Source organism: Perca flavescens, chromosome 9, assembly GCF_004354835.1.
Source record: "Perca flavescens isolate YP-PL-M2 chromosome 9, PFLA_1.0, whole genome shotgun sequence".
Lineage (NCBI taxonomy): Eukaryota > Metazoa > Chordata > Actinopteri > Perciformes > Percidae > Perca > Perca flavescens.
The window spans coordinates 5,801,447-5,828,891 of NC_041339.1; the positions used below are offsets into that span (position 1 = coordinate 5,801,447).

The 27,445-nt window shown below is 43.8% G+C and overlaps 1 protein-coding gene and 1 long non-coding RNA gene across 2 annotated transcripts in view; one reads left to right on the forward strand and one right to left on the reverse strand.

The window, feature by feature from the left end:
• Positions 1-411: 411 nt before the first annotated feature.
• On the reverse strand, positions 412-1,846 carry LOC114562163 (uncharacterized). Its single transcript, XR_003693445.1, has 3 exons — positions 1,723-1,846; positions 993-1,084; positions 412-812 (listed from the first exon to the last, which is right to left on the reverse strand). It is a non-coding gene; the product is annotated as an uncharacterized LOC114562163 (long non-coding RNA).
• A 12,755-nt stretch (positions 1,847-14,601) lies between these two features.
• LOC114561571 (uncharacterized) overlaps positions 14,602-27,445 on the forward strand; it is an 18,727-nt gene continuing 5,883 nt past the window's right edge. The window contains exons 1-3 of the mRNA XM_028587628.1: positions 14,602-16,191; positions 22,117-22,304; positions 27,043-27,187. Of these exons, the coding sequence (XP_028443429.1) occupies positions 14,602-16,191; positions 22,117-22,304; positions 27,043-27,187 (1,923 nt within the window). The remainder of the gene's footprint in view (positions 16,192-22,116; positions 22,305-27,042; positions 27,188-27,445) is intronic.

Consider the following 27,445-nt stretch of genomic DNA (forward strand, 5'->3'; position numbering starts at 1 on the left):
TATTATGCTTTTGACACACTGTTCTGTCTGAATTTGTAATTTACAGTTAGCTCTGACATGGGATTTCAATATGACTCAGTAGTTTTTACTATATTGTTTAATTCAAGGGATGTCTAAGAACATCGACAAACTTGCCAAGGAAAAGGATTGTGAGGTGGTAAAAAAAGTGGCAACAGAGTATTAGGAACCATCTCTACTGGACTGCATCATCATCCAAGACAGGCCCAGAGAAGGTGGCAAAGTGGACATCTGTCATCAATCACATCCACAACATACATACACATGAAGACCCCCTTTTTCCAAAGTGTGAGCACAGTGATGTCATAGATAAGAGGAGGTGGTTGAAGCCAGATATACATTTATTCTTATTTTATTCCTTTGAAATATATGAATGATGGTAATATAAAACCATTACATTTGGCATCCAAAGGCATTTTCTAAACAGTTTTAAAATAATTTCGTAGGATCAAAGGCTTCCTACAGACTGGAGAAGGTTGAATTAAACATTTGTAAGCTTCTGTTGCCAATTGTTTCTCTGCTGTGGCCCTCATACTTCTTGGTGTTGTACAACAGGAGTTTTCTGGTTTAATTAATGTAGGATAATAGAATTAAAACGGTTTATAATATTTATATACAGCTATTTGTTGGAGCACTTACTTTGTCATTACTCTAAGCCTCAGAGGCCCATAATCACTCCATTAAATATTCAATGCGTTCTGCAGTGAATAAGGGTTCAGACAGACAGGTTCCAGGCCTGGGTGGTCCACCATACACTGTGGTGGGTCAGGTAGCTCGTCACATCTTCTTCTGACCTTTATAAAATATTACATACAGTTAAATTACATATGACAGTGATATTAACAAAAAGCAGGAAGCAAAGTAATCCGGTAATGCTGTGTCTTTGTGCTCTTTGACAACAATTGGTTTATGACATGCTTTTTAATATTTACGTGGATGCAGCGAGATAAACCAGACAATAATTGTAACGTTACCTGAGGTATCTCCCTGCAGCACACATTTTCAACCTCGGACGGCATCCGCTCACAATGTCCACATGTGCACCCGTAGTAACATTAAACATCAACTGAAACATGAAACAGGAAAAGTACGTCAATTGGTTTAATTCAATGAAAACAAATTGAATATATTTCGAAAGAACAATTCACTTTAATACTTGATCTGGGTGTTTTCAAATATTTAGTACTGACTAGAGAATGTATTTGAACATTACGACATTGCGAGGACTGAGGTAAGAACATTAAGTAGTAATTTCCTTCATATTCGTAAAGTCTGATACATTTTAAGGTCGTAATATATCAATATATATCATATATATCATCATAATAATATATATCATCTACCGGTGGTCCAAGGGGACCTTGCTGACACCGCTGCCTTTTCCAGGCAACAGCGGCGCACAGAGAGCCGGGATAAGAGTAGGTGGGCGTGTATCAGGTAACGTTATGTGCCGTGCACCGGAACATAAACGCAGACACATCGCAGAAAGCATGATAATAACATGAAAACACATAATTCACTCTAAGTGGTTTCTGTGACTTTCAAATGTTTAAAAACCCAAAAGACGCCAAAATACACAGCCACCACACAACGTTAGCCTTAGCCCCAAATAGCCACATCACTGAAGACACACTTGTCTAACGTTATCGCTAGCTGACTATGTCTAAAGCGTTACATACTAAAATAAAAACACAATCTACTTACCACTCTGAAACGTCCTGCTGACCTCTTCTAAAAGAAAATAATTGGTCCTCTTCGCCTGAATCCTCTGAACTTGAGTATTCAGGCTCTAACTGGTAAGGTCTTGCAGATCCCTCTACCATGTTGGTTTATGGTAGGCTTCCAACAAAATCTGATTCCAGGCCGCCTTCTATGTAGATCTGTGCTTAGCCAATCAGAGCGTTCTATGTAGATCTGTGCTTAGCCAATCAGAGCGTTCTGCTCTTTAGTTGTGGGCTGAGCGAATCCAAGCGTGTGTGGGAGGAGAGAAAAAGGGCCCTCAGAAAAGTTTGGGAAAATCAACCCAACTCTTTTTTTTTGGGTAACAATATTAAATTAGTGTTTAATAAACACATATAAACGGTACAAATATAAGTTTAAGTGTCACCATAATGTACTACTTTTTATTGATCCCCAGTGGGGAAATTACAATTTACACTCTTTTTTTTGTTAGACACATTACACACAGGCCTGAAATACACACACATGCTCAGGTCCGATACAAGCACTAATGGAGAGATGTCAGAGCGAGTGGGCTGCGACTGCTGGACAGGCTCCCTGAGTGGTTGGGGGGGTTCTGTGCCTTGCTCAAGAGCACCTTGGCAGTGCCCAGGCGGTGAACTGGCATCTCTCCAGCTACCAGTCCACACTCGTACTTTTGGTCCTCACGGGGACTTGAACCAACAACCCTCCAGTTCCCAACCCAACTCTACTACTGCCACTGCTACTACTACTGCTACTTTCTCTTTCTTTTTTCTCTTTCTCTCTCTACGCATAACATGCATTTTTATATTTTGTATTTTATATCATATTAGGGAATTAGGAAATTGTCTCTCTCTCTCTGTTTATGTGGTAGCTTGATGTTTCAACTACAGTGGTAGTTACGCTTGCCTGCCAGCAACCTCCTAGCTTCGTAGCTCCCCCTGTCCGTCACTCTCCCACCAGCCCTGTCCTCCATTATCTCCATTCATCCCTGGTGTGATTGGATTCCTAGTCTGTATCGAGGACATTTCATTTCCAGGATTGTTCAGGTGCGGCTGGAAATTCCGCCGGATGTCCCTCATATTCGGCCGGATGTCCCTCACTTCCTCTTTCTTTGTGTTGGCATTCCAAACCCTTTTATGAGGACTATGGTTAACTGCTCCTCAGATCTCTGCAGGGTAAATCCAGACAGCTAGCTAGACCATCTGTCCAATCTGAGTTTTCAAGTTCCACCAAAACAAGTTCCTTCCCGAGGCTATGTTGCAGAGGCACCGTTGCACGTCCCTCCTGTGTTCATAACATCCTGCTATCTCTCGTACTCATTGTGAATTCCTGAATAAACAGTAGCTACGTAATATAATCATGAAGTAATTAGGGACTACTGAGTGTGTACTGAAAAGGCTTTTTTTCCCCCTTTTCACTACGCCCTGTTCCCAACATTAACAATGTTTTGTGTCTGCTTAATACTTAATTTCTCTATAAAATTTCAGTTTATTGGATACATTATCATTTGGTGTGTAAAAATGACACAGGCCTGTTTAGTTGGTTTATGGGTTCATAGTATTTTAGTTCTGGTTCTGTCTGTGATGTGTGGGGGAGATCAGCTGCTCACAACTCAATCAAGGAGAGTACATACAGGTTTGCCTGATTAGGTCCTTTCAGCAGGGAGGGGGTGGCCACTCTTAAGAATGGTCATATTTATAGATTTTGGATATCATTTGAAACCATTGGTATATATAATTTGAGGTTTGTTAGTTTGTGGCTGATAAAGATCACATTGTTGTGCAGTGTGCAGATTTTACATTTTGCCATGATGTCTTTTGTTGTCTCCAAATGGGAGGTGGGTCCCCAAAATGTGACTGTGAACGCTATTTGTCCCCACAATGGGAAGAAATACCACACACACACACACACACACACACACACAACTCTGTATGTTTCGTGTTTGGCTAAGCACATATTTGGATGTGTTGCTTCAGGCCAGCCAGTAGTTTGTCAGGTTATTAATAATGTATCATAGATCCATTTAAGACAAAGGGACGGCTTTGCTCGCTGCACAGATAGATGCTTTTAGATGCATGTTTCTGGAGCTACAGACCAAACTCCTGAGAGAACATGGAGGAAATTTAAAATATCACTGCTGTTACCAGTCTGTTTGCACTTTAAGCCACAGTGATTACATAAAAACAGGCAAAGTGTTGAGGCAAATGAAAGCATGTAAACAGGGAAAGAAAAAACAAAAATGCAAATCTAACCTAAACCTAAATCTAACATAATCACATTTTATAGTCACACTAACAGGATGGAACATGCTAACTTTAAAGGATCTTCAACGAAAGCTTAAAACCTCCTGAGCCTCTCAGTGCTGGCTTGGTGTACTGTATCCAACTTCTTCAGTATATGTAAACCTCTCTGCAACTTTTTAAGTAAGCCCCCCTGCTGGGACACGTGTGTCAACTGCTGTTAATTGTGCGCACAAAGTGCGGGATGAAAAAGGATTCAAAACACTCTGGGACACAGTTACAACAAGTGACACTGCCACATCTACCACCATTCCAACGAAACGCAGGCGCCAAGTCAATATAAACCTTTACTTACAGTATATGGAGATGAAGAACAGCCAGATTAAAGGCCAACTACAAAACCGATTCCCAGAGAATGTATTTCAGTGCCTTGGAGGAGATTCAATGGCAATAAAGCCAATCATAGACTTGATAAATGCTGAAGTTGTAGAATCAGAATGTATTGTTACAATAAAACACGCTCCTCGACGCAGCGGCCGTGGGTTCGACTCCGACCTGCGGCTCTTTGCTGCCTGTCATCCCCTCTCTTTCTCTCCCCTTTCATGTCTTCATCTGTCCTATGGAAATAAAGGCCTAAAATGCCCCCCCAAAAAAGAAGGCTTCTGTCAGAGCAGCACACAGTTTTCTAGGTTGAGTGTGTTGTTGGCTCTTAAAGGTGCAATGTGTAATATATGTACTGTATTAAATCCAAAAATGAACACAATATGTCATCAGATTTGAATGAAACATGCTAAATTGAAATACTATCTTTTCTGACAACAATGCTAATGCCAGTATCTTGTCTGTCTTTGTTAGTTTTTAGGCCTGTGTGTTGGTATCAACTGCCCAGTTTGACAGCCGGGCCAGGCTGCCAGATATACCTGTAAAAACACAAACCCAGCGCGCTACAGCTGTAGCGTTAGTACAGCCCAACCCAGTCTCACGACAATAGTCACAAATTTTGAACATGTACAGGTCACGATTTTCAAACCTGCTCTGGGGGACGCAACAACGGGGAAATGAGGCACCACACGGCAGCCACAACAACAGGACGGACCGCCACATGTGGGACGCAATCCCCGGGCGCATCCCAACAACGGGGAAACGAAACGCCACACGCCGGCCACAACAACGGGACGGGGCCGCCACTCGCAGGACGCGATCTCCGGGCGCAGGGGCACACAACAACGGGGAAATGAAACGCCGCCAACAGCAGGACGGTTGTGGTTTGGAAGAGAATAACAAGAAAAGGAACTCCAACACGCGGGACGCGGTCTCCGGTCTCCGGGGTGAAAGTCCTGTGTTGTTTGACCCATCCACCACCCCGACCAAACTCCCTGCGCGGACTTTTGCCTTATCAATACTACTCGCTACCGTCATTGTTCTGTGATCACGAAATATGCTTCCCATTGCAATACATTGATTTTAAAATTCGTAATCACCACACGGAAAAAACGACATTATCGTGTCCTGTCCACGACTTAATAGATTCAATAACGTGACCATATCACGAACTGCCATGAGACTAGGCTGTACAGCCATGGAAGCAGCAAACAAACAAACGGGAGATAGAGATATATTTTACCCGACCTAAAACACCTTGGCATGTTTCTAATCAGTTGCATGACCAGAGACCTAATAAAACCTGGGTAAATATTGGAGATGTATTTAAAAGATGGAGACAGCTTAGAGCCCTGAAGGACCCAGACGTGGCTAATTTCCTCCTGAACAGGTAAGCATTAAGATTCAAGGCTAATTTATCACAGCTACTAGGGACGGGCATTTTCATTAATTTAAACATTCATGTACTCACATTGAATTATACAGAGTACTGGAGTTAGTTACTAGCAATTGAGACACAGCCAGTGAAGTGATCCCGACTGGTCCTGGCTAACGCGGCCATGCTAACACGCCATAACTGCTAATGTTACCGGAGAACGGCTGTTTACAACCACTGTGACAGACCGCAAGTTTGACTTCCTCATAATGGAAACATGCAATTTAACTTTAGCAAAACAACAGTGTAGTCTGTTCAGCGACTATAGTCAAACGGTTACTAATTTTAAGCCAAGAAAGCATCCAACATTAATGTTAGCGTTAATGTTGCGTTCTCAACCTGGCAACCTCTGTGTTACGGAGGACAGAACGGACTCAATCGCAAAGGCTCAAATAGACGTAACAAGTTTATTAACAAACATAAACAAAAGGTTAGCAGGGAACTCAGGGGTGGAAACCAGGAGAGCGAGAGACTCAAGGGAAAAACCTAGGATGGTGAGGTAGTTGTGGCAGAAACTAGGAGGGCCAGGGACATAGGGGGGAAAACCCAGGATGGCCGGGGAGCTCGAGGAAACACGGGGAAACCGGGGCTGAAGACCCGAGGAGGAGACACCGGATTAGAGGAACCGAGGAGCCAAGGAGGGGCTAGCTGGATGGGGAGATGAAGGCAGGATGGAACGAGGTGCCGTGGTAGGAGGACTGGATGGTGAGGCCAGCTGACTGGATACGGGAGACGTGGAGATGGATACTGCGGAAAACAAAACACAAAGAGGGGTAAGACAAGGAATGGTACAAGGACAGGTGAAAACAGAGTAGGTTGCGTGATAAAAACCAGCGAGCGTCACTGGTGGAGCTGAAGCAACAATTCAGCGGAGATGATCTGCTGGACCGGGGTTGAAGTACTGTGCTTGATTGTAGATGGATGGCAGGTGTGTGTGGCGGGAGAGCAGTGGGTGGTGATTGGCAACAGGTGTGTGCAGTCAGCTGGCAGGCAGTAGGCAGGAGGGGAGGAGGGAAAGCGAAAAGAGACACAGGGAGAGAGAGACAGAGCAAACAGAAAAAAAAACAGCCAGCCGGACCCCAACCATCACACTCTGTGAACTTCGAGTCTGGGGAGGATGGGCCAGGGGCGAGACGACTCTCTCCAGTATTTTTAATTTGGATCTGCAGTGACCATTTTAAACACTAGCTGTCAGTATTACATATTGCACCTTTAAACTTTGGGTCACATTTGGTGCCTCTACTGCCATGTGTGAAAACTCCTTCTCTACATTAAAAAACGTGTAACTGATCACAGACGTGCAATGTTGCACAGTTACAAGAGTCAGCTTGTGCAGCTAGCTTTTGAGCAAGATCTTACTTGAAAATCACAAAACGTATATAAATAAGTTGCGTTGAGGAGATTCTACACTCACAGTCCGCAAATCCAGCTGTCCTAGTGGTGAGATCATAAATCCTCGGTTAAGCAGTTGTCCAATGAAGTAGCGGAACATCAATTTCATATACGGTAAGCTCACCTATGTGGTAGTTTGACCATTCACTAAGTAGAGAGGAAAACTCTACTGCACCTATGAGAATATTTTTGCAGAACTAAAACTCAAATTGCGAGGAAAATCACTGTTTTGTGTTGACTGATTATTGTGAAAGTGTGTCAAAAATGTTCAAATTTGGCTCACTTCAAAGTAATTCAGTTTGAACCTCATCTAGCCTCCACCTACACTCCTCATCCGATATACACACAAACACGCACACTTCAGTATAACACATTCGCATATGTCTCATATCCAGTAAATGAATTATGCTCAGATACACGTGCGTGCGCACACACACACACACACACACACACACACACATATATACTGGTATTAGGTTGCTCTAAATGGGCTCACAAGTAAACATGTAACGTGTACACACACATCATCTCCTCGCCCCTGAGTTTGGTGCAAATCCTCATCTTGCTATTACACCTCGTGTTAATTTCTTCAGGTTTCTGACAAGCCTCCAAGCTAAAGCTTGTTCTTTGTGTAAGTGCTTTTTCTGAACTTCTCCCTATCTCTGCAGATTAGTCAGGGAGCAAATTACCTGCCTGTACAAAAAAAAAAGCCCAGTCTTACACATTTTGCTGTGCTTGGTGTACAGATCTCCTTTTGAAGACAGACTGTGTTATTTCCCCTAGCCCTGCAGCAGTCCTGGCATGCAAATCATCATAAAATGAAATTTAAAAAGAACTGCACATGTAATCTGGCTGTCCTTATCAGCGTCTGCACAAAGTGCATACAAATCAGGCCAGGATCCCACACCACAGCAAGGGTCTCCACGTAAAAGGCTGGCTAATTGCTAATTGGGTTGCAATGTCTGAAGCAGGCTCGGCTAACAAGAATTAAAATGCGGGGGCGTCCATGCCTGTGTCTCGGGCTTCCTGGTGACAACCCCCAGAGCAGGAACACACTGACAAAGACCACAGCCACAGAAAGATTCTGAGAGGCTGCTGCTGCTTGCTCAGTTCAGCCTGCTTCAGAATATCACATAATGTCGAATGATTTTTGGCTTTTCAGTGACACTTGAGCTCCATTTACACAAGGATTCAAAACACATCTTCATAGTACGATATTAACATTCCGACATGGTGTCTCCCCATTGACATCTGAGTTAAAATCAGGTTTATGTCTAATTGCTGTTGCACATGAACAGATTATGAGACAATTTATATTATTATTAATGACTTTTGGTTGCTACTGACACTATCAGTGTTGTAATTTGATTGGTGCAATATGTGTGTTGGTGTGCACTAAAACTAGTTTGTAATATGGTGCCTGACATTGTTAGCAGTTGTCACATCTTTTGTTGGGCTCTCCCTATGCTACGTACAACGTGCCAAGGTTAAGTTAAGTGTCTTTTCAGACACTTTAGGATCAAACAATGTTACCAGCTCCTATTTTGGAATGTTTTGGCTTGACAGCGTAGATTCCATGAATGTAACACTCTCCTGGGTCAGGAATGGGCGCACCAAACAATGCAACTGCACTGTAACTTTATTTTTTTTAGAGTATCTGTGAATCGTATGGTTTTATCAGCACATACTTTGGGCCATTTTGACTCAACAGTGTGAATTTCATACATTTAATAATTACCTAGGCTGAAATAACAGGAGATGCATTCCTCTGCAGCTACATTCAGTTCTGTAGAATAATGCATTCCCTTAACACTCAGGAAGGACACTTCAAATCAAACTGCGATAGGAATCAAATGCTGTTATCAGCATTATTTTTTTATATTATGAGGGGCTGTCTGGGACATTATTCACAATTACCTCACACACATACAAGTGAAATGCTCTCACACACAGTGCTAAAAAGCTTTCACATGTACTGAACAATTATATGCTTACATACTATACTGAAACCCCATACACATACAAGTGAAATGCTCTCACACACTATTGAAATGCTCTCAAATATTGATACTCGACATTCATAATTAACAACCTCATATTAGAACTACATTTTAGTATAACTGTCTGAAATGCTTTAAAACACATTGATTAAGAAACTAAAGAGTTCACCCTCAGAAATATTGAGAGATTAATAAGGTAAACCTGGCAACCAGGAGGTCAGGGTGGATGGCTGGGTCAAACAAACCCGGGTCTTCACCCAGGAGACCTATGTTCGTCTCCTATGCGAAGTCATCTTTTGGGACTTTTTCTTTCTTAATTTTTTTTTAAGATAATCTTTTGGCATTTTTAGGCCTTCATTTTGTTATTTTGTAACATTATTTAGTTTGGGTTAAAATAAGATAGTTACGTAAATTAAATTATGAACATTGACGTATAAAAGTTAAATGAACACTGGTCTCCTGGGTGAAAGTAACGAGATTGTTTGACCCAGCCATCCACTCCGACTTCTACTCCAAAGCACATACAGTACATACTGTACATACTTATGCACACATTCATATGTGGTATTTGTACGGTATACATTTATGTGCAAGTCAAGCATTTAAATTTGGCCTAGGTGGCTTCTCAAAAAGAAGACTTGTTTTCAAACAGTACTTTGCCTTAGAAATCATTACAATGTCTGGCAGTCTTCACTTTAGCTGTGCACACTCGCTCGAAGGGCATGCAGTTCTCAAAGCTTAGACGGGATGGATTTCTTCTCTTGTGAAAAGTACATAATATTGTTTATGTTTGACTTACACTAAAAGACAGTATAATTCTGTTCAACTCTACGATAACTCTAAAGTTTTCTTGTTCTGTTCTGACATGTGTCACAGGTCCAGCTCCATTATCAACCAACACATCAACAACATCAACCCACACATCAGGTTTACAAGATGAGGAATTAGTAGCAGCTGACATAATGAGATAATAACTTGATGTCATCCAAACAGCAATGAGGGCAGCACATGGAGTGCAGACTGTATATCAAGGTCATGTTTGCCCAGGGGAGGAACCAGTGCTCTTAGCTGGGAGCAGGCATAGAGCATGATGGGATACTATATTAATAAGCTGCTGAAATAACTGCTAACAGCCTATAACTGCACATCAAAAAAGGGTGTCTTAGACACAAATGATCAATGCTACTTTCTTCTAGCACTAGAGCCCAGATAAGAGACCACATGCCTGCATTTGAACGAAAATATCAATGTGTCAGTGTCATTACTGTGTTGGATTGTGAGGGGTCTTTTACTAATGTGTCTTTCATGTTCCTAATCAACGCATTCTCATTAGCGGGTTCGTATGATATCCTACAAAATGACTGTAACCGCTGGCCAGTCACGACGGTGACAACCTGTCACATGACAGTTAAGTTTACTGGTCTTTACAGTTAAATTTATTCGAGAAAAGGAGACTTCGAGATTGCTCTTGCTCTCAAGACCACTTTTTGAAGGTCTTGTCTCAGAAGCGACCGCATTTTTACTCAGTTTTGTCTCCGTCACTCTCACATAAAGAGGACTCTGGATTTTTTGTTCAAGACCAGTCAAGACCACAACTGCAGGGATATCACTAAATTGCCTGTGCATTGTCGGATTTATGTGTCAACATCATTACTGTGATTGGATGTAAAACTTTCTGCTTCAAATGCAACCAAGAACTTGACTCATTTCTAACTTGAAATTTGTTTCTGTTAACCCCCTATCCCCTACCCCTTAACACGCACTCCCAAGAAAGGGAATGAGAAGGTAGACAGGAGAAGTTCTGGCTGTCTGGGAGATGTCAGCCAAATCCCCAGTAATAACATTTGGCCATTGATGCCATTGCATCTAAAAATGGATTATGCAATGTAATGCTGACTGAGACAGCTTGGATCTTTCAGATCAATTGGAGAGGAGTGCCTACGGTTAGCATTTTCCACACTTTATCGTTAAATGCAGTGTGGGATTTGCACTGGTCTGGTCTTGGTCTTGTCTCTGCCTTGATACACTTTGGTGTTGTTGTTGACTTGGTCTCGGTTTAAGTGGTCTTGACTACAACACTGCCGATATGCGGCAACGGCAGTTACGTTTAGGCACCAAATCGACTAGTTAAGATTAGAAAAAAAGATTGTGGTTTGGACGCAAACACTCATTTCCTGGGTGAAAGTCTTGTGTTTTCTCCTTAACTTTCTCTGGGACATGAACTCTGCTCCCCCGCTTGAAAGCCCAGTGTTTTAGGACCAATCCATCCACCCCAACCTCCTCACTAGGTGGATCTTCACATTCTTATACAGCAGCAGTCAATGCGGTGCTGACAGTAGTCTCGCATTACCAGCCCTTCCCTTCACAGCGCTGCGGAGGAAGGTCTGACTAGCATTATGGGATGGGGAAAAAAACCTGCTCTGGTTTATTGGCATTTCTTTAAACCAATCACAATCGTCCGGGGCGGCGCTAAGCACCGGACGAAGCAACAGTGCCTCTGCAAAATAGCCTCGGGAAGGAACTTGTTATGGTGGAAGGTGTACTTTCAAAAGTTGTTTTAGTCGTACAACAGAAAACTCTGATTGGACAGATAGTCTAGCTAGCTGTCAGGATTTACCCTGCAGAGATCTGAGGAGCAGTTAACCATAGTCCTGAGAAATCCACCGGAGTTTAGAACGCCAACACAAAGAAAGAGGAAGGTGACGGACATACGGCCAAAAATGAAGGACATCCGGCAGAACTTCAGGCGGCACTGGAACTATTCTGTAAATGAAACGTCGTCGATATAGACTATACAGACTTTACTTTTCAGGGCTATATATATAGCACCCCCAGACCCCCCCCCCCCCTCACGGTTTGCACCCACTTTTGCACAAATAGAGTAGGGGGGAGGGTCCTTATGCATCTGTGCCCAGTGGGACAGTAGTTCATAAACCGTCACTGTATTAATACATAACCTCACTGTATTAATTTATAATGTAACATTATAGCGTGTATTTGTGTCAATAATCGTCAAATTTTGCTTAGGGCCCCCAAAAGGCTCGGGCCGGCACTGATGTATCGTTTCCAAACGTCTAAATGCAGTACATGTCACTTAAGTTATTTTCTCAGGACTTGACAAACCTCCAGCAGAGCCACAGAACCAATTTGTTCAACTCTTTTCACAGGCTGGTGCTCCCCATGACTGTGAACTGACTTTGATAGTGGTTTAGCAACAATGTCACGGTTTCTATTGTGCTTATATTTAGGTCCCAAAATTATGATGACTTAGCAATTAGAGTGTTGTCATGTAAATATAAGCACAAAACATCTCACACACATGTACTAAATGTTCAGATAAACTTAATATATTAGTTCAGTTGTAGATGATTACATCTTTTTTGTTTTTTTTAATCTGTGACCCAACAACATGTTTCACATTGTAGCATCAGGTTTGCTTGCTGAATAGAGTATCATTCACATTATACTTTTATTTTCAAGGGCATGAAGAGAGCTCCATTCAGTCTAATAATACTAGAAATCTTCCAGGTATGGATTGATTAATATATTCCAAGTCCAAAATGTTGACACCCCCACTAAACCTACTGCTCTCTGTGCCTTAAAGATGGAGTCCTGTCACTGCTCCTTCAGAACGTTAGCGTTTGCCAGATCTACCGTCCCTCTCGCTCGCTCCCACTGCCTTTCTCTTTACACATCATGGCCACTTCCCTGTCCTGCGCACGAGTGTTGTTTTGTTTGTTTCCCATTTTCAGCGCACACAGAACAGACAGCAAGCAGACCATGGAGGGATATTTTCTGAATTTCACAAAATGATTGGATTAGAGTCGAGGACTCCACTTTTAAGTTCAAGTGAAAATCTAAGAGGAGTAAAGATAACATGTCCTCTGGCTGCTTAATACATTTCACAAAGGCTTGGTAAATCATTCCATAAAAAGATGAATATTTGCAGCAGCACTTACAGTGTTACAGGCCTGAAATTCTGATCAAAATGTCTTGTTCGGGTCTCAAGAAGTAAACCAAGCGCAACTACCAGGTCTGAAAAGTGAAGTCAATGGTAAGGTCAAAGCCTTAAACCTGCATTCTATCTAACTTCCAGCAGGGGACGACTCCATTTGCTCCAAAAAGAAGTCTGATTGTATAGAGAGGCAGAGTTCCTGACCTTTCGATGGATCCCAGGGATCTTATTTCTTTAAAAAAAAGAATTACCGTAGTCAATGGGGAGAGACAAATCATTTTTGATCCTGTTTGAATTGAGCCATGAATTACACATTATTTCTTTAAAAAAAAGAATTACCGTAGTCAATGGGGAGAGACAAATCATTTTTGATCCTGTTTGAATTGAGCCATGAATTACACCAATGATGTCAATTAAAAAGATAATTTTAAAAGTGAAATGACTAAAAACGTACACACAGTGGCATGGGACCCCTTGGGGTCTGAGGAGCACATTGCCCTGCTAGTAATCTTCCGCATGTGCTCGTTAATACACTCTGATGGTCTGCTCTCCTGTTTATTCCCTCATTTGTGAAACATTTCCCGTTTATTCCCTTCCATGTGCTTTTTCATGTGCAAAGACTGCAATTCATTTATAGTTAATTCTCAATTATGACAAATCTATTCTATCTATTTTTTTTCATCTTATTTGCTTGTTTTGGTGATTATAAAAGTACACGTGGATAGCTCCTTTATGTGTTCTAGTTCCAGTTCTACTATTTTTATAGCCATCAGATTGCATCATAAGTCCCAAGCTGAATACAGTAAGTTTACTCACACAAATACACACAAGCCAATATCATGCATATGTAACTTATGCTAAACAGACAAATAACTAAGTATAACTTATGCAGCATGAACATGAACACATGAATGTAGTATATGACTATTAAAACAAGCACAGAAGGTAAAACACTGATTTGTCATAATGATAGCAAAATGGTGTGTGCATGTGTGATGATTCTCAGTCAATACTACCTGCATGTAGTCTTCCTCTGTGTCTTTTTGCAAATAGTTTAATATGAGTTGAGGTACCAAACAGGAAATAATCTACCTGAACTCAGTCCCCTAGTTAATCTGATGAATGGATGTGTGTAGCTTGTGTCTTTTTTCATACAGTCCTACTCATCATATTATGTATTAAAGTGATTTAGAAGCGAAACTAACAGTGTCTGTTTGGCTGAAGATGATGATACTGGAGGTGACGCTCGTGCAGTGCTGTTCCCCACCACATCACACTGCTGGTCCAATATGCAGTCCAATACTGCAGCCTTTTCGGCAGGGAGCGCGCTTCCAAATCTACCCTCCCGCTGCGCTCGCTCCCCGTGCCTTAAAAAGCCGCGTGCACGGCTGAAGGTCACTTAAACACAAGGCTTTCAGCGCTGCGGTCCAATATAGCGCATGCGCGCTGCCGGAGGACTGCTTCACAGACCGCAATATGGCGAGAATGCCTGGCAGCGGAGACACGGAGCAGGAGCAGCTGAGCTGCCCCGACAGGAGCGGGGAGGAGGAGGGGGAGGAGGAGGAGGATGAAGAGGAGATCCAGGAGGTCCAGATCACCGGGGAGGAAGAGGACGAGGAGTCCGACAGAGATGGTGCGGAGCTGGAGTGGGAGTCAGGGGGCACGGTGCTGGACTCCAGCGGTTCCTCCGCGGAGATGCAGGCGGTCCTTATGCGGAGTATGGACCGGGGAGAGGAGGAGGAGGGAGAGGCGGAGCCGTGCAGCGGCAGCATGCCCGCCGGGATGGAGTCTCACCTGGAGGGAGAGCTGCAGCGGTCGGAGCGGAACAGGCTGAGCGAGAACACGCGCCTGGCCACCCGGTACGCGGTAAGGATCTTCCGGGAGTACCTCAGCGAGAAAGCCCAAAGTCCAGACTTTGAAACTCTGGACAAGGACGCGCTGTGCGCGGTGCTGCGCTCCTTTTACGCGGAGGCGCGCTCCAAGAGTGGACAGCTGTACAGCAAGTCGTCCCTCATCAGCATCCGGAGCTCCCTGAACCGGTACCTGAACGAGCCGCCCTACTGCCGCACCCTGGACCTCACCAAGGACCCGGAGCTGCGCAGCGCCAACCTGACCCTGGCCGCGGTCATCCGGCGGCTGGAGGAGCAGGGCGCCGGGCCCGTGGTGCAGAAACAGGCCATCACGCGCTCGGACCTGCGGAAACTCTACGAGTCCTCTGTGTTCAACAGCGACACGCCGTTCGGGCTGCTCAACAAAGTCTGGTTCGAGACCTGCATGTATTTCTGCACCCGGGGCCGCGAGAACCAGCGGGAGCTGGAGGAGGACTCGTTCGGCCTGGCGGTGGACGAGGACGGGAGAAAGTTTGTCTACTTTAAAGCTCTGGGTCCGTACCACAAGTCCCGCTCCGCCGCCTGGACCAAGAAGCGTCCGGACGCAGACGAGGACACCCTGCCGCGGATGTACGAGACGGGCTCGGAGCAGTGTCCGTACGCCAGCTTCGTCCGCTACGTGTCCAAACGGAACCCGCTGTGCGGGGCGTTCTTCCAGCGGCCCCGGGACCACTGCTGCGCGAGCGACGTGACGTGGTACGAGAACAAAGCCATCGGGAAGAACCTGTTGGGCACCAGGATGCAGATGTTGTCGCGCGCCGCCAAGCTCTCCAAGACCTACACCAACCATTGCATCGGCGCCGTCTCCATAGCAACGCTCAACAGCATCGTGGGCGTCGCAGGCTCCAGGCCAACGACGACGCTCTGCGTTGCCTCGGAAACGGGAAACGGCCACGCGCAGTCCCACCTGCAGCTTGTGATCCCGTACCTCCGGCGGGTGACCGACGTCTCGGACGTGAAGCCGCCGCGGACAGCGATACACACAGAAACAGCCGACGGGGTCCGCGCCGAGGAGGACCCGGGGGCTCCGTACGCCAAGAGGCTGTGCGTTCGCCCCGGGACACGCGCGCCATCGCCCATGGAGCGGAAGGAGAGCGAGCCGGAGCCTGCCAGAGCCCCGGAGTGCCACAGTCTTCCGCAGCCCGGTGTGCGCTCCCCGGCCGCTGTGTCCACACAGGTAACAGAGGACACGTGATCGTTTCTCTTCTCCAGCAGCCTGTGTTAACAGCTCGTGCGTAAAATCCGCCGAAGCGTGCCTTATCAGCAGCGCGTGAGTAACGTACTGCGCACAGAAAGTTTATTATGACGGTCTTACAAAAGTTGTGGAGATGTCCACACACCACCTCTCTTTTAAGCAGGACGTATTCTTTAGCCGATAAATAAAGTGCACAGGCCGCACTGCTCTGTTTTATTTATTTTTTTATTTAATCCTTTATTTGATAGGGACAATGCACATTAATGAACATCTGCAATGAAACAACAAAAACAGACGTAAACACGCCAGATTATAGCCACAGGGCTAATTTACATCCGCAGTCCCTTTACATTTTATTTTGTAAAAAAACACAAAAACATCCAAAAACTACAAAAACAGACTGTGAGTTTACATGTCTATGGTAAAAGAACATGAAAAACCCATAACTGTGAAAAACCATAGCATTTCCATAAAAAAAATGTATTAATAAAAATGTTAAAATACATTTGCAAATATATGAAAAATTATTTAATAGATTAAATTGTTAGATTCAAGTTAAATACTGTAAATTCATGTCTTAAATTAGATCAAATTAGTGAATACAAATTAGTAAATGTAAAATTGAAGCTACAAACTAGTTTTACAAGAAAGTTATTTTACGTTACTTAACAGATTTTTTTGGCACCATTTTTTTACAGTTTTGTATCAAAGTGTGAAGAAATAATTAAAGGGGATAAGCCTAGTTTACATGTTTATACGTTTTAAAAGATCAATTTATGGTTTAGTTTACCCATGTTTAGTGGAAAACTACAGTGGACAATTGGCACAGTTCTGACCATACATAGCCTACTGATAACGGTTGTTAACACATGTAAAGCCTCTATGTGTAAAATTTGTAAATGTTCAACTTCACAGTCATTTAATTAATATTAATATTAATTAATATATAATTTAACTACTTAAACATTTGACAGTACATTAACTTTAAAGGTGCTCTAAGCAATGTCAAGCATTTTTTAGGTTAGCTGCCTGTCCCCTGAACACACTGTAAAAAAAAAAAAAAAAAAAAAAAAAAAGCACGGTCTCTGTATACATCACAGGCTCCACAAACAGCAACAAAAACAAACTGCGCCAACCTGCACCACCAAACATAACAAATAGTGTTCCAGCCAATAACCGACGAGAAGGAGTTGGTTGAGCCATCACCGCAGCAGCGTTAGCACGTAGGCTACTTCCACAATGCGCGTTTACGATTTTTTTCAGGAAGCACGGAAAGGAGGGGGAGGGGACGGGATGAGGAGGAGGGAGGGGGCGAGCTAGCCTCCGTTTTGTTTGACAATACTTTGAACGTCAACAAGAAGTAACGTCACCCAACATTGCTTAGAGCACCTTTAAAGCTGCACTAATAGATATTTTGTTTTAACAGTGTATTTAGAGACTACTGGGTGAACATAGTGGAACATTTAGCAGCTAAAGAGACAGATATACCCTCAGGAGTTGGTTGAGACAGAAACAGCTAAAGGAGAGAGAGAATATTGGACAGACATTCATCAGGTGGACACAAACATGACTCTAAATCAATGCTAATGTTGTCTGCTGGAAATAGGCAAAAGTTTGTTAATATGTTCGCCCCAAAATCTTTATAAAGCGATATTATGTCATGTTTTCAGCTTGTTCCCCAAGAGGGCAGGGAAAAAATAGTGTTAATGAAAAGTTAAGGATACTAATTATTCTCATAATACGCACATTAATGAGACTATAACCTGCCAAGCGGCCATAAACCTACTAATGCTGTGGTGCTGGGTGGGCAAAAAAACCAGAGAACCATTCAGAGAATAACTCAACCAGAGTTCAGGTCAAGGACTTGAGTTCTGATCTTGCAAGATAAGGCCAATTTATGTTTCTGCGTTAATCAACGCTGTGTGTATACAGCTATGTGGAGATACAGATCAGCCGTGCATCTCTCTAAAAATGTACGTCGCAGCGACGCAGACCACAATAACTGTGATTGGTCCGCTCGGCTGTGGCTTGGTAGAATTGCATTCCCCCCCCCCCACCCCCCGACTCATTTCCGGGTTCTCTTTCTCCATAAACAACATGAAATCAAGGAGAGGGTTAACTTTTCCTGCTACAGATTTCCCACCATGGTCAGAAAGAACAGGGGAGACACTTTGTTACTCTCACTATGACTCTAGAGTCACTACTCGCTCTGAAGATAATCACCGTCACTCGCTCTACCACCCCCACACACACACACACACACACACACACACACACACACCCTGCTATTCTATTCAAGAGATCGACGCACACACCAACGCACCAGTATAAACTGCAGGCCACTTACGTAGGCTACGGTGAAAGATATGCGTGGAGCCTCCGCAGAAGCATAAATCCCGCTTTTTAGAGTTGAACATTAGACAATAAATAACTGAACAGGTTTGAAGAGAGCAGTCTGGCACACCAGTCTAGAAGACCGTTGTTCTCAGGCTGTCAGGCACTGGCCTCCAACCAGCCGGGCCATTTGCTTCTGTCTGAGCCTAACGCTTTGCCTCTTGCCAGGCACCTGGCATTGTAAAGTAGCCCACAAGGCAATCTGGAATAGCTGGTGCTCTGACAGAGCAAAGACATATCTATGTGTTAGGCAGGCTGTCATTGTGTTTCTTTACTTCCTGTCAGGATCCTGACATTTCCTGGCAGTCCTGGGCTGCCTGGGAGTTATCATTCTGAATCATCAGCACTTCTCTAAAAACACTTACTGGACCTATTGGGTCAGGCCTGCCAGCCAGATCCCAGGATGTCACAGGCTTAAGTGTGATTGGCTCCTTGCAGAGGGAAGCCTTACCTGTCAGACTGTATTGGTGGAACAGCAGTCCTATAGGCCTGGACAAATATATAACCCAAAATAAAATACTATATCAATGGGGTATATTATAAGCCCCCAGTAATTTATGCTAATGAGGTACTTAGAGTTAGCTCGTGAGACCGTCCTGATCTCACAAGCTCCAGTTTTCCACTCGCAGATCACTCTGGCATCTTGAGAGAGAGAAAATTTGGAGCCGTTCGCCAAACAACCGACCAATAAGCATTGGTTTTGAGGTGGGTTTAGGTGTGACGCAACGAGAAGCGACTGTTAGTATAAATAACATGGCAGCTTCCACGGATGAGATGAGCGAAGCTATCGCGCAAGTTTTATCCGAATTAGAAAGTATTCCTTCATTGAAAGAAGAGCAAAAAACGGCACTGGAGGCTTTTCTCTGAGGAAAAGATGTTTTTGCTCTTCTCCCGACTGGTTTCGGCAAGAGTTTGATCTGATTGGTTGAGTTGGCCCGTCTATCACCAACATAGGTGGTGATAGACAGATCAGCTAACCAGTATTTTTGCCCCTTCCCAAAAGTTTTCCAATGGAAAGTTCCCAGATGGATATGCCGAGCAAATGCGAAGCAATCCATCTGGCGGAGTCAGGTTAACTTAGAGTTGCATTGATGGTTTTAATTGGCCAATTGGGGGCAACAGAACAAGGTGTAAACCAAACACAAGATTAACATATTATAACCTTTTAAAGTTGCAAAAACTATTTGGGTCGTGTCTCTGCTCACCTGATGAATGTCAGTCCAATATTCTGTCGTCTCTAGCCGCTAAATGCTCCACTATGTCCACCAGCTAGCCTCTAGCTGTGTCTGTGTGTGTAATTTAGCACACTTTGTTCACCTGGAGAACACTGGCCTTCAAAATGCCACACCCTAATTACCGATTGGTCTTACTTACGTCTCACCTGTTCAAAATCAAAAGACTCCAATCGTGTGTCGGAGCAGGAAAGAGCCCTCAGGGGACCTCTGCTGTGTTGGGGGTGCGGGTGAAGTTTATTTTTATTATTTGTCAGCTGAACATAAATATGTGCTTCGTTACATTTTTGTTTGGATTAATTTCATCCCCAGTCCCACAGTCTACCCTTTTACACTAAGGCAGAGCTTGTGCTGGTTCGGAGCCAGAGCCTAGTTTCAAATCGGTTCTTTGTTTTTCGACCACCAAAGCACCAGCTCCGAACCAGTAAAAGTGGTTCTTAAGTAGCACCAAATCATCGCTGGGCCAGAAGTAAGAACCGCTTACGTCAGCGGCTGGGGGCGGGGTTACCGTGACCAACAAGACGAACAGAAACTTGTGACTGCCATTTTTGAATTAGCAGATAAACGCGATGGACGCGATTAAACAACAACAGCAGTGGTGAGAGGAGGAAACGAGCTGCTTTATTGCACTATAAAGGCGAACCAGTTGGATCCGCCGAGTTTGGATTCCGATGTAGGTCCGCAAAGCCATGAACATCCACAGCAAAGCAACGTCCGCCATTGTTGATGGTGTGTTTGTGTTTGGCGCCGCCGCGCTAACGTTGAGACGTATACAGTGACGTAAGACCTGGCTCTGTGCCGGCTCTTTAGCCTGTGGAAAAGGAAACTGGTTCTTTGGAGGCTCATCAGTCGAACCAACTCCGAACCGGCACTAGCTCTAGCTCTGAACCAGCACCGGGTTCTTGTTGGTGGAAAAGGGGTATGACTAAACATGATCCTACTGTAGTGGATCTGATTTATCTTATCAGTGTAACTACTGTGAGTTTTGCTAAAAAAGATAACAAAAATAGGTTTGACTCTGGGAAGCTGGGTTGGGAGTCTATTGTATAGAAAGATAGGCTTTGTATCCATTGCTGATACAATGATTGTGTCAGTGCATTATTTATATGATACAATTACAGTATTGCAACCTATTTTGGAACAGAAAACAAAACACAAATTCTACACATTTTCTACATTTGAATATGTAACATGACCTACATGAACAGCAGTATTTTGATTGTAGTGTTTTAAATGTATCGCAGCAGTGTTTAAGTGATGCTCTGTAAGCGCTATGGTGTGTATCGTTTTGGTGAAGAAAAAAAAGAGTGCATTGTTTAATTTTGCAAGAGTTTTGACAAAATGATTAACTTTTCAGTTTTGTGTTTAGAGTTTATACTTGCAGCAAACATGTTTAAACAATCTGGGAAAACTTTCTTATAAAAACGGGACTGTACATCTGTGAAAAGGTCCAAGTGATTATAGTATTTTTTAATGACGCTGTTGGCACAAGTAGGGAAAAAAATCCCTGTCAAAACCAGCACCACCAAAGTAAGGGTTTTTCAAATCCTGCACGTAGAGCCTTAACGGTGTGAAAATGAAAGAAATAGTTGAAAGACATTAAAAGCTTCGTAGAGCAGAGGGGGACTGCAGAGTTGGTCAGAGTTTTCTGTGGGTTTGTCACAGTGACACTTTTCACATTATACATAGTTAATATGAACTTTTTTGATTAGTGCAGCTGAATCTGATAGATCAGTGGTGAGGGGCATTTGCTGACAGTCTGATGTCTGATGCTTTTTTCACATAAGTTTATGTCTCCACCACTTTGGTATAATAATAATGTAGTCTATATTTAAATTGTGCACTAACGCCAACTGATGTGGGATGATTTGGTCAGTTGTGACTTAGTCTCAGCGCTGTGGAGTAAAGTGTTGCTGCACAAGTTAACATTCTGGTATAGGGGGAAAAAATGCTCTGTTTGTACAGTTACAACAGTCTGGTAAGTTCAGAAAATTACATCACTTTACTGTAATGCAGCCTTTAAAACCAGGAAAAGACAACACGTATGCCATATTACGATATTACGATATCCAAAATCTAAGATGATATCTAGTCTCATATCACGATATCGATATAATATCGATATTTTGCCCAGCTCAGCTCTAATACTAACTCTAATAGTACTATAATTTTATACTGGTACTACCACTGTGTGTGTGTGTGTGTGTGTGTGTGTGTGTGTGTGTGTGTGTGTGTGTGTGTGTGTGTGTGTGTGTGTGTGTGTGTGTGTTTTGTGTCGCAGGACAGCTGTGGCAGCAGCAGTACGTCCAGTCAGCAGCCAGTGTCCGTGTCTCCTGCGTCTCCTCTGGGCTCAGCCGGCATCCCCACTCCAGCCCAGCTCACCAAAACCACCGCGCCTGTCCACATCGATGTAGGAGGACACATGTACACCAGCAGCCTGGCCACCCTTACAAAGTACCCTGAGTCACGGTGAGAGAGCCACTATGAAATAAACCTTAACATACCTTTAACTCCTGGAAAAAACACGGAACAACTGATTTTAATACAAGGTGTTTGTTATAGTATATGTCATTATGGTAGTCATCCCTAAATTGTCCCTTAATTTAAAAAGGCAAAATTATTATTATCAAATGAGTGTTTGATCAAGGTTGTTATTTGTCTTTACAATTACATTAGGGGTCTGAAATATTTTCAAATGTAAATTAATTACTCTTAAGGGGCTCTTAAGGCCCTGACACACCAACCCGACGGCCGACTGTCGGACTGATCAGTTGGCTCCCCGAGGTCCAAAAAGTGCCTCGGAACACACCGAAGTGACGCCAACTTGAGCGTACGTTCTGTGCGTGCAGAAAAAGAGAAAACCGGAAATGACAAACGCGTCACATTGGTCTGGCTTCTCCAGCCGGCCATAATGGTGCCTCGTTCGGAATACGATCTCGTATTTTACGAAAATAGTTGAAGCGAGAAATAGGCCGTGCAGTTGCAGAATCTCAGTCTTCATTTCAGATCGACAAAGGTCAGTTTAAAAGATTTTCGTCAGATTTTGAGAGCCGTTTGTCCCGCTCATCCCGCTCGTCATTTCCGGGTTAGCGCTCCACCAATCAGATTGGTCATTGAGTCCGACTGCCCGCCCTCTGATTCAACAAGTCAAATCGGCCAAAATGAAGGCAGACGGCCCCTCCGACGGACGACGGCACGGAACACACCGAACAGACTCGGGTCACTGACCTCGCCAGACTGTCCGATGGGCGATTATCGGGTTGGTGCGTCAGGGCCCGATCAGACAGAGCACGTTTTAGCAGCCTCAGCGGCTTTTTGTAAAGTGTTTTTCTGGCTGCTTTTGCGTTGCTGAGCGAGTCACATTTTTCAGCTTTGTGCACCTTTTTGCAGCAGCACCCTGAGTGCCTAACCTGACGCACCACATGGTTTGTTAACAAAAAAACCATGTGAGAAGACATCTTTGGAAACTGTTTGGAAAAGGGCAGGCACTTTCAAAAAAAACCTGGCAGGTGATTGGATGAACCATCAGTCTATCACGTCCGCCATTGTTGTTTCGAACGAAAAGCCGCGGCAGTCACACACACCGAAAACACGCTGTAGCTGCCATTAGCTCCTCGCCGTACGGCAATTGGTTCCAACCGCTGTTGTTCAGACACAAACACATTACTAAAAGCCTGACTGGATGGATTTTCATGTGATATGTGATCCTGTGAATCAAGCTGCTGTGCAAGGTAACTGAACATTTCGTTGAAGATTAAACAGAAAAAACGCCCAACGTCATTTAACACAACAAAATAACGGTTGGCTAAAGACTGATTGACTGGTTACCTAGCGAGAATAACCCCAAAAAAAACAAGACATTGATCCGATTTTGGTGTCTTTAACTTAAAAAGGCGCTTAAGGAAGCTTCATGAAACATTTGAAATGGTGGAATGAACTCCCCATTGACATCAGGACAGCAGAAACCCTACATGTCTTCGGCCCCAGACTGAAAATTCTTTCTTTCGTATTGTCTCTAAATGTAACAGTTGAAGTTAGGTGATCTACTTTTTGGGTTGTAGCCATAGACCGTATATTAACATGTGTGATGTCACCCATTGGTTTGTGGAGATCTGCTACCCGTCGTCGAGTTTGCTGTTAAGGCGCAGCCATCCTGGTTGCAGATGTGACGATGTTAGACAAGAGGGAGGAGTGAGGGAGGAGCCCTTACACGCTACATTATGTTACACACTTTCCCAGGTAATCACATCATAGCCACGGCCTAAAACACACCCGGCTTTATCGCCGATTTTAAAATCGAGACCATAATTCAAAAAATTATCATTCTGTGTTGCAGAAGACTTAAAACTAGCGATTTAGACCATAAACTCACTATGAAAATGTTTACTGAGGTAATAAATCAAGTGAAAAGTGGGTCACTTTCTCATAGTCTTCTACAGAAACCGACCTCCTTTTGCAACCGCACGTGTCTCCCCCTGCTGGAATTCAGATAGAACGCAGGTTTAAGGCACTTCCACATTTGCAGCACTTCGCTGAACCGGATGCGTTGTCCATTAATATTAACAGTCTATGGTTGTAGCTAGTGACGGACAAATTAAGCACTTCCTTGGTTTAATTAAAAAAAAAAGGCTCATAATAAATAAAATGGTTCATGAAGCTTCATGAGGCTTCATTTGGTCATCACTAATTTGAACCTAGCCTTTAAAGTTACCTATGCATGTACTGCAAGTGGGAAGCTGTTAGTCAGATTTCATTTCTGATAGCAGACCTGGTAGTGACAGCCCCAGGCAGAGAGAGAAAATGACCCATATTACCACCATCCACTGATGTCACAATACAGCAGTGGATGATGGGAGGTTAAGACTGCTGCAGCATAACTTATACCTAATACATTCAAATAAGATTGGAAAGTGGCAAAGTGTACTTTTTCTAAAAAGGAACTTATTATGCTTATCCGTATTTTCTGCCATATCTATAACATTACAATGCCAGATTTTTTTTATGTAAAACAGGGCCAAAGCTTCAAATAATGAGGTTTCTCAGATTTCTCACTCTGCTGAACGCTCCGCTTTCAATGTTTTTTTCCTACTCTCGGCTCCGTGTTGCGTAAATCGGAGCTGGGTTGCTACGATTGGTCATCTGATCCAGGCAGGCTACTGAAGCGTTTGTTTTAGGCTAACGTTACTGCAGTGTTTATTGTTACTGTAAGTACTGTAGCTACATGCTAATGCCAGAGAAGCTGTAATCTTGGCTACCAATGTTGTTCATTGTTTAAATGCCTTTATCTATTTTTTTGACAGTATAAAGTGCTGCTATACTATATTACTGTGCACTGCTAACTATAGTAGCTGCATGCTAACGGCAAGGAAACCTGTAATCTTGGCTGCCAATGTTGTTAATTTCTCCCTGATTTTGGGTCACATTACTGCTGAATCATGTCCGGTTGTGTAATATTTGGACATCAGGACGTCTGTGGCCAGCTAGTCTATATCCACAATGTTCCACTTCCGGGATTGCTCCGATGCTATCAGAAATTCTGCCAGATGTCCCTCTTTTCGGCCGGATGTCCCTCACCATCCTCTTTCTTTGTGTTGGCGTTCTAAACTCCGGTGGCTATATGAGGACTGTGGTTAACTGCTCCTCAGATCTCTGCAGGGTAAATCCAGACAGACTGGCCCTCATTTATCAACCTAACGTAGAAACCAGCGCAGATATGAGTGCAGAAATCATGTTACGACAGGCTTCAGGTGGGATTCTTAAAAAGTTCGTAAGAATGGTCGTACATTGATAAATGCGGCGGCTGGAAACGATCGTCATTTAAATATCACGCCCCAATATATTCTGGGTTTTGAGGACTCGCCCCTACAATTTACGACATGGCGAGACGTAATCCGGCTGAGAAGCGGAACTTTTCAGAGGTGGAGATTGAAACCCTGATATCTCTGGTTCATTTGCACTAACGTGTGTACTATTTGGCAGCCTGAAAACTGGTATTAAAGGCTGTAGAAAGAATGCGGGATGAAAAGAGATCACTGATGCGGTCAACAGTGTTGCCGTAGTAAATCGGACTCCAGCTGAAGTTTAGCCTATTTAATTTATACATCCTTGACACATTTTCTATAGTCCTAATAGTAATATACAGGCTTCTATTGCAATCTAATAGGCCTACATGTAGTTGTACCTATAATTAAATAAACACACGGTAGCGGAGTTTATGCAGTGTCTTTCATTTTACTCGTGTTCATCGGAACGAGGCAACTGCTGAGGGAGAGCGCATGTCCTCCGCCCCCCCGTGCTGGACCCTGTCTCCTGACAGCAGAGGGGCTGGAAAAACAAGCCAAAATAACTTGGTCAATGGCAGAAATAAATCATTCACTTGAAAGAGAAACAAAAACCTGAAGAATAAATAAAAATGTTGTGCATCGTCATGTTTCCTGTATTGAATATCATTGCCAAACATAACACTATAGGCTACCTTTTAAAAGTGAGGAATAATATCCTGTCTCCTTCATATAGCCCTCAGTTGGTGGCTGTTCTGGACACTGCTCTCTGGGCATCGGGTCATCTGGCTCCATCGCTACATTTATGGCACCGTGTCTTCCTGTGCGATGTTGTGCAGAACCCCACAGGCTAAAACAATGTTGCAGACCGGCGCATAGAGGTCTTCTAAAAGAGCCAGATCTGCCATTGCTGATAAGTGATCAACTGATGACTTCTCCTTCTCCTGTTAAACTGATTATATGCTGCAACGCAAGGCCACACTGACTCGAGAACTTGTGTACACGAGTTCAGACCAGACGTGAAATTTGATCGCAGCCTACGCTCACGTCCAAATTGATAAATGCCGAGCTTTGCGTAGGAATCGGCGTACGCCCGTCGTACGCCTGTTTTAGGTCGTACGCACGTTTCATAAATGAGGGCCACTATGTCTACTGTCCAATCTGAGTTTTCTGTTGCACGACTGAAATCAACTTTTGAACGTACACGCTCCACCAAAAAAAAGTTCCTTCCCGAGGCTATTTTGCAGAGGCACAGTTGCTTGGCCCCAAGACGATTGGGATTGGTTTTAAAGACCTTCCTGTGCAGCGCTGTGGAGGAAGGTCTGGCAAAGCAAGACTAGTGGCCAGCAGACATGACAGTCTCTCCAACATTTGGTTAGTATTTGATGAAGAGGCCTATCTGATTCTGTCTCCATTGTTTCCGGCAGGATCGGCCGTCTGTTTGATGGAACGGAGCCCATCGTGTTGGACAGTCTTAAGCAGCACTACTTCATTGATCGAGACGGCCCCATGTTCCGATACATACTCAACTTCCTCCGGACCTCGAAACTCCTCCTCCCTGATGACTTCAAAGTGAGTGTGTGTGTCCATAACATTGATCAGGTACAGCCACAGTTTTATCACTGCAGCGTGTCTGAACAGTCCCAAATCACAGGGAAACACATGAAGAGTCCAGACTGTCAGAGGAAGGCTTTTAACTGTCACATGACTACAGACCACTGGCAGAAAGCATCCTGAGAACTGCTGTGAGAGAGTTTGGTTAACAGTTACCCCTATGACTCACAACTGTCAGCCACTAAACAATGCCTTGCTAAAAGGCACAACACTTTT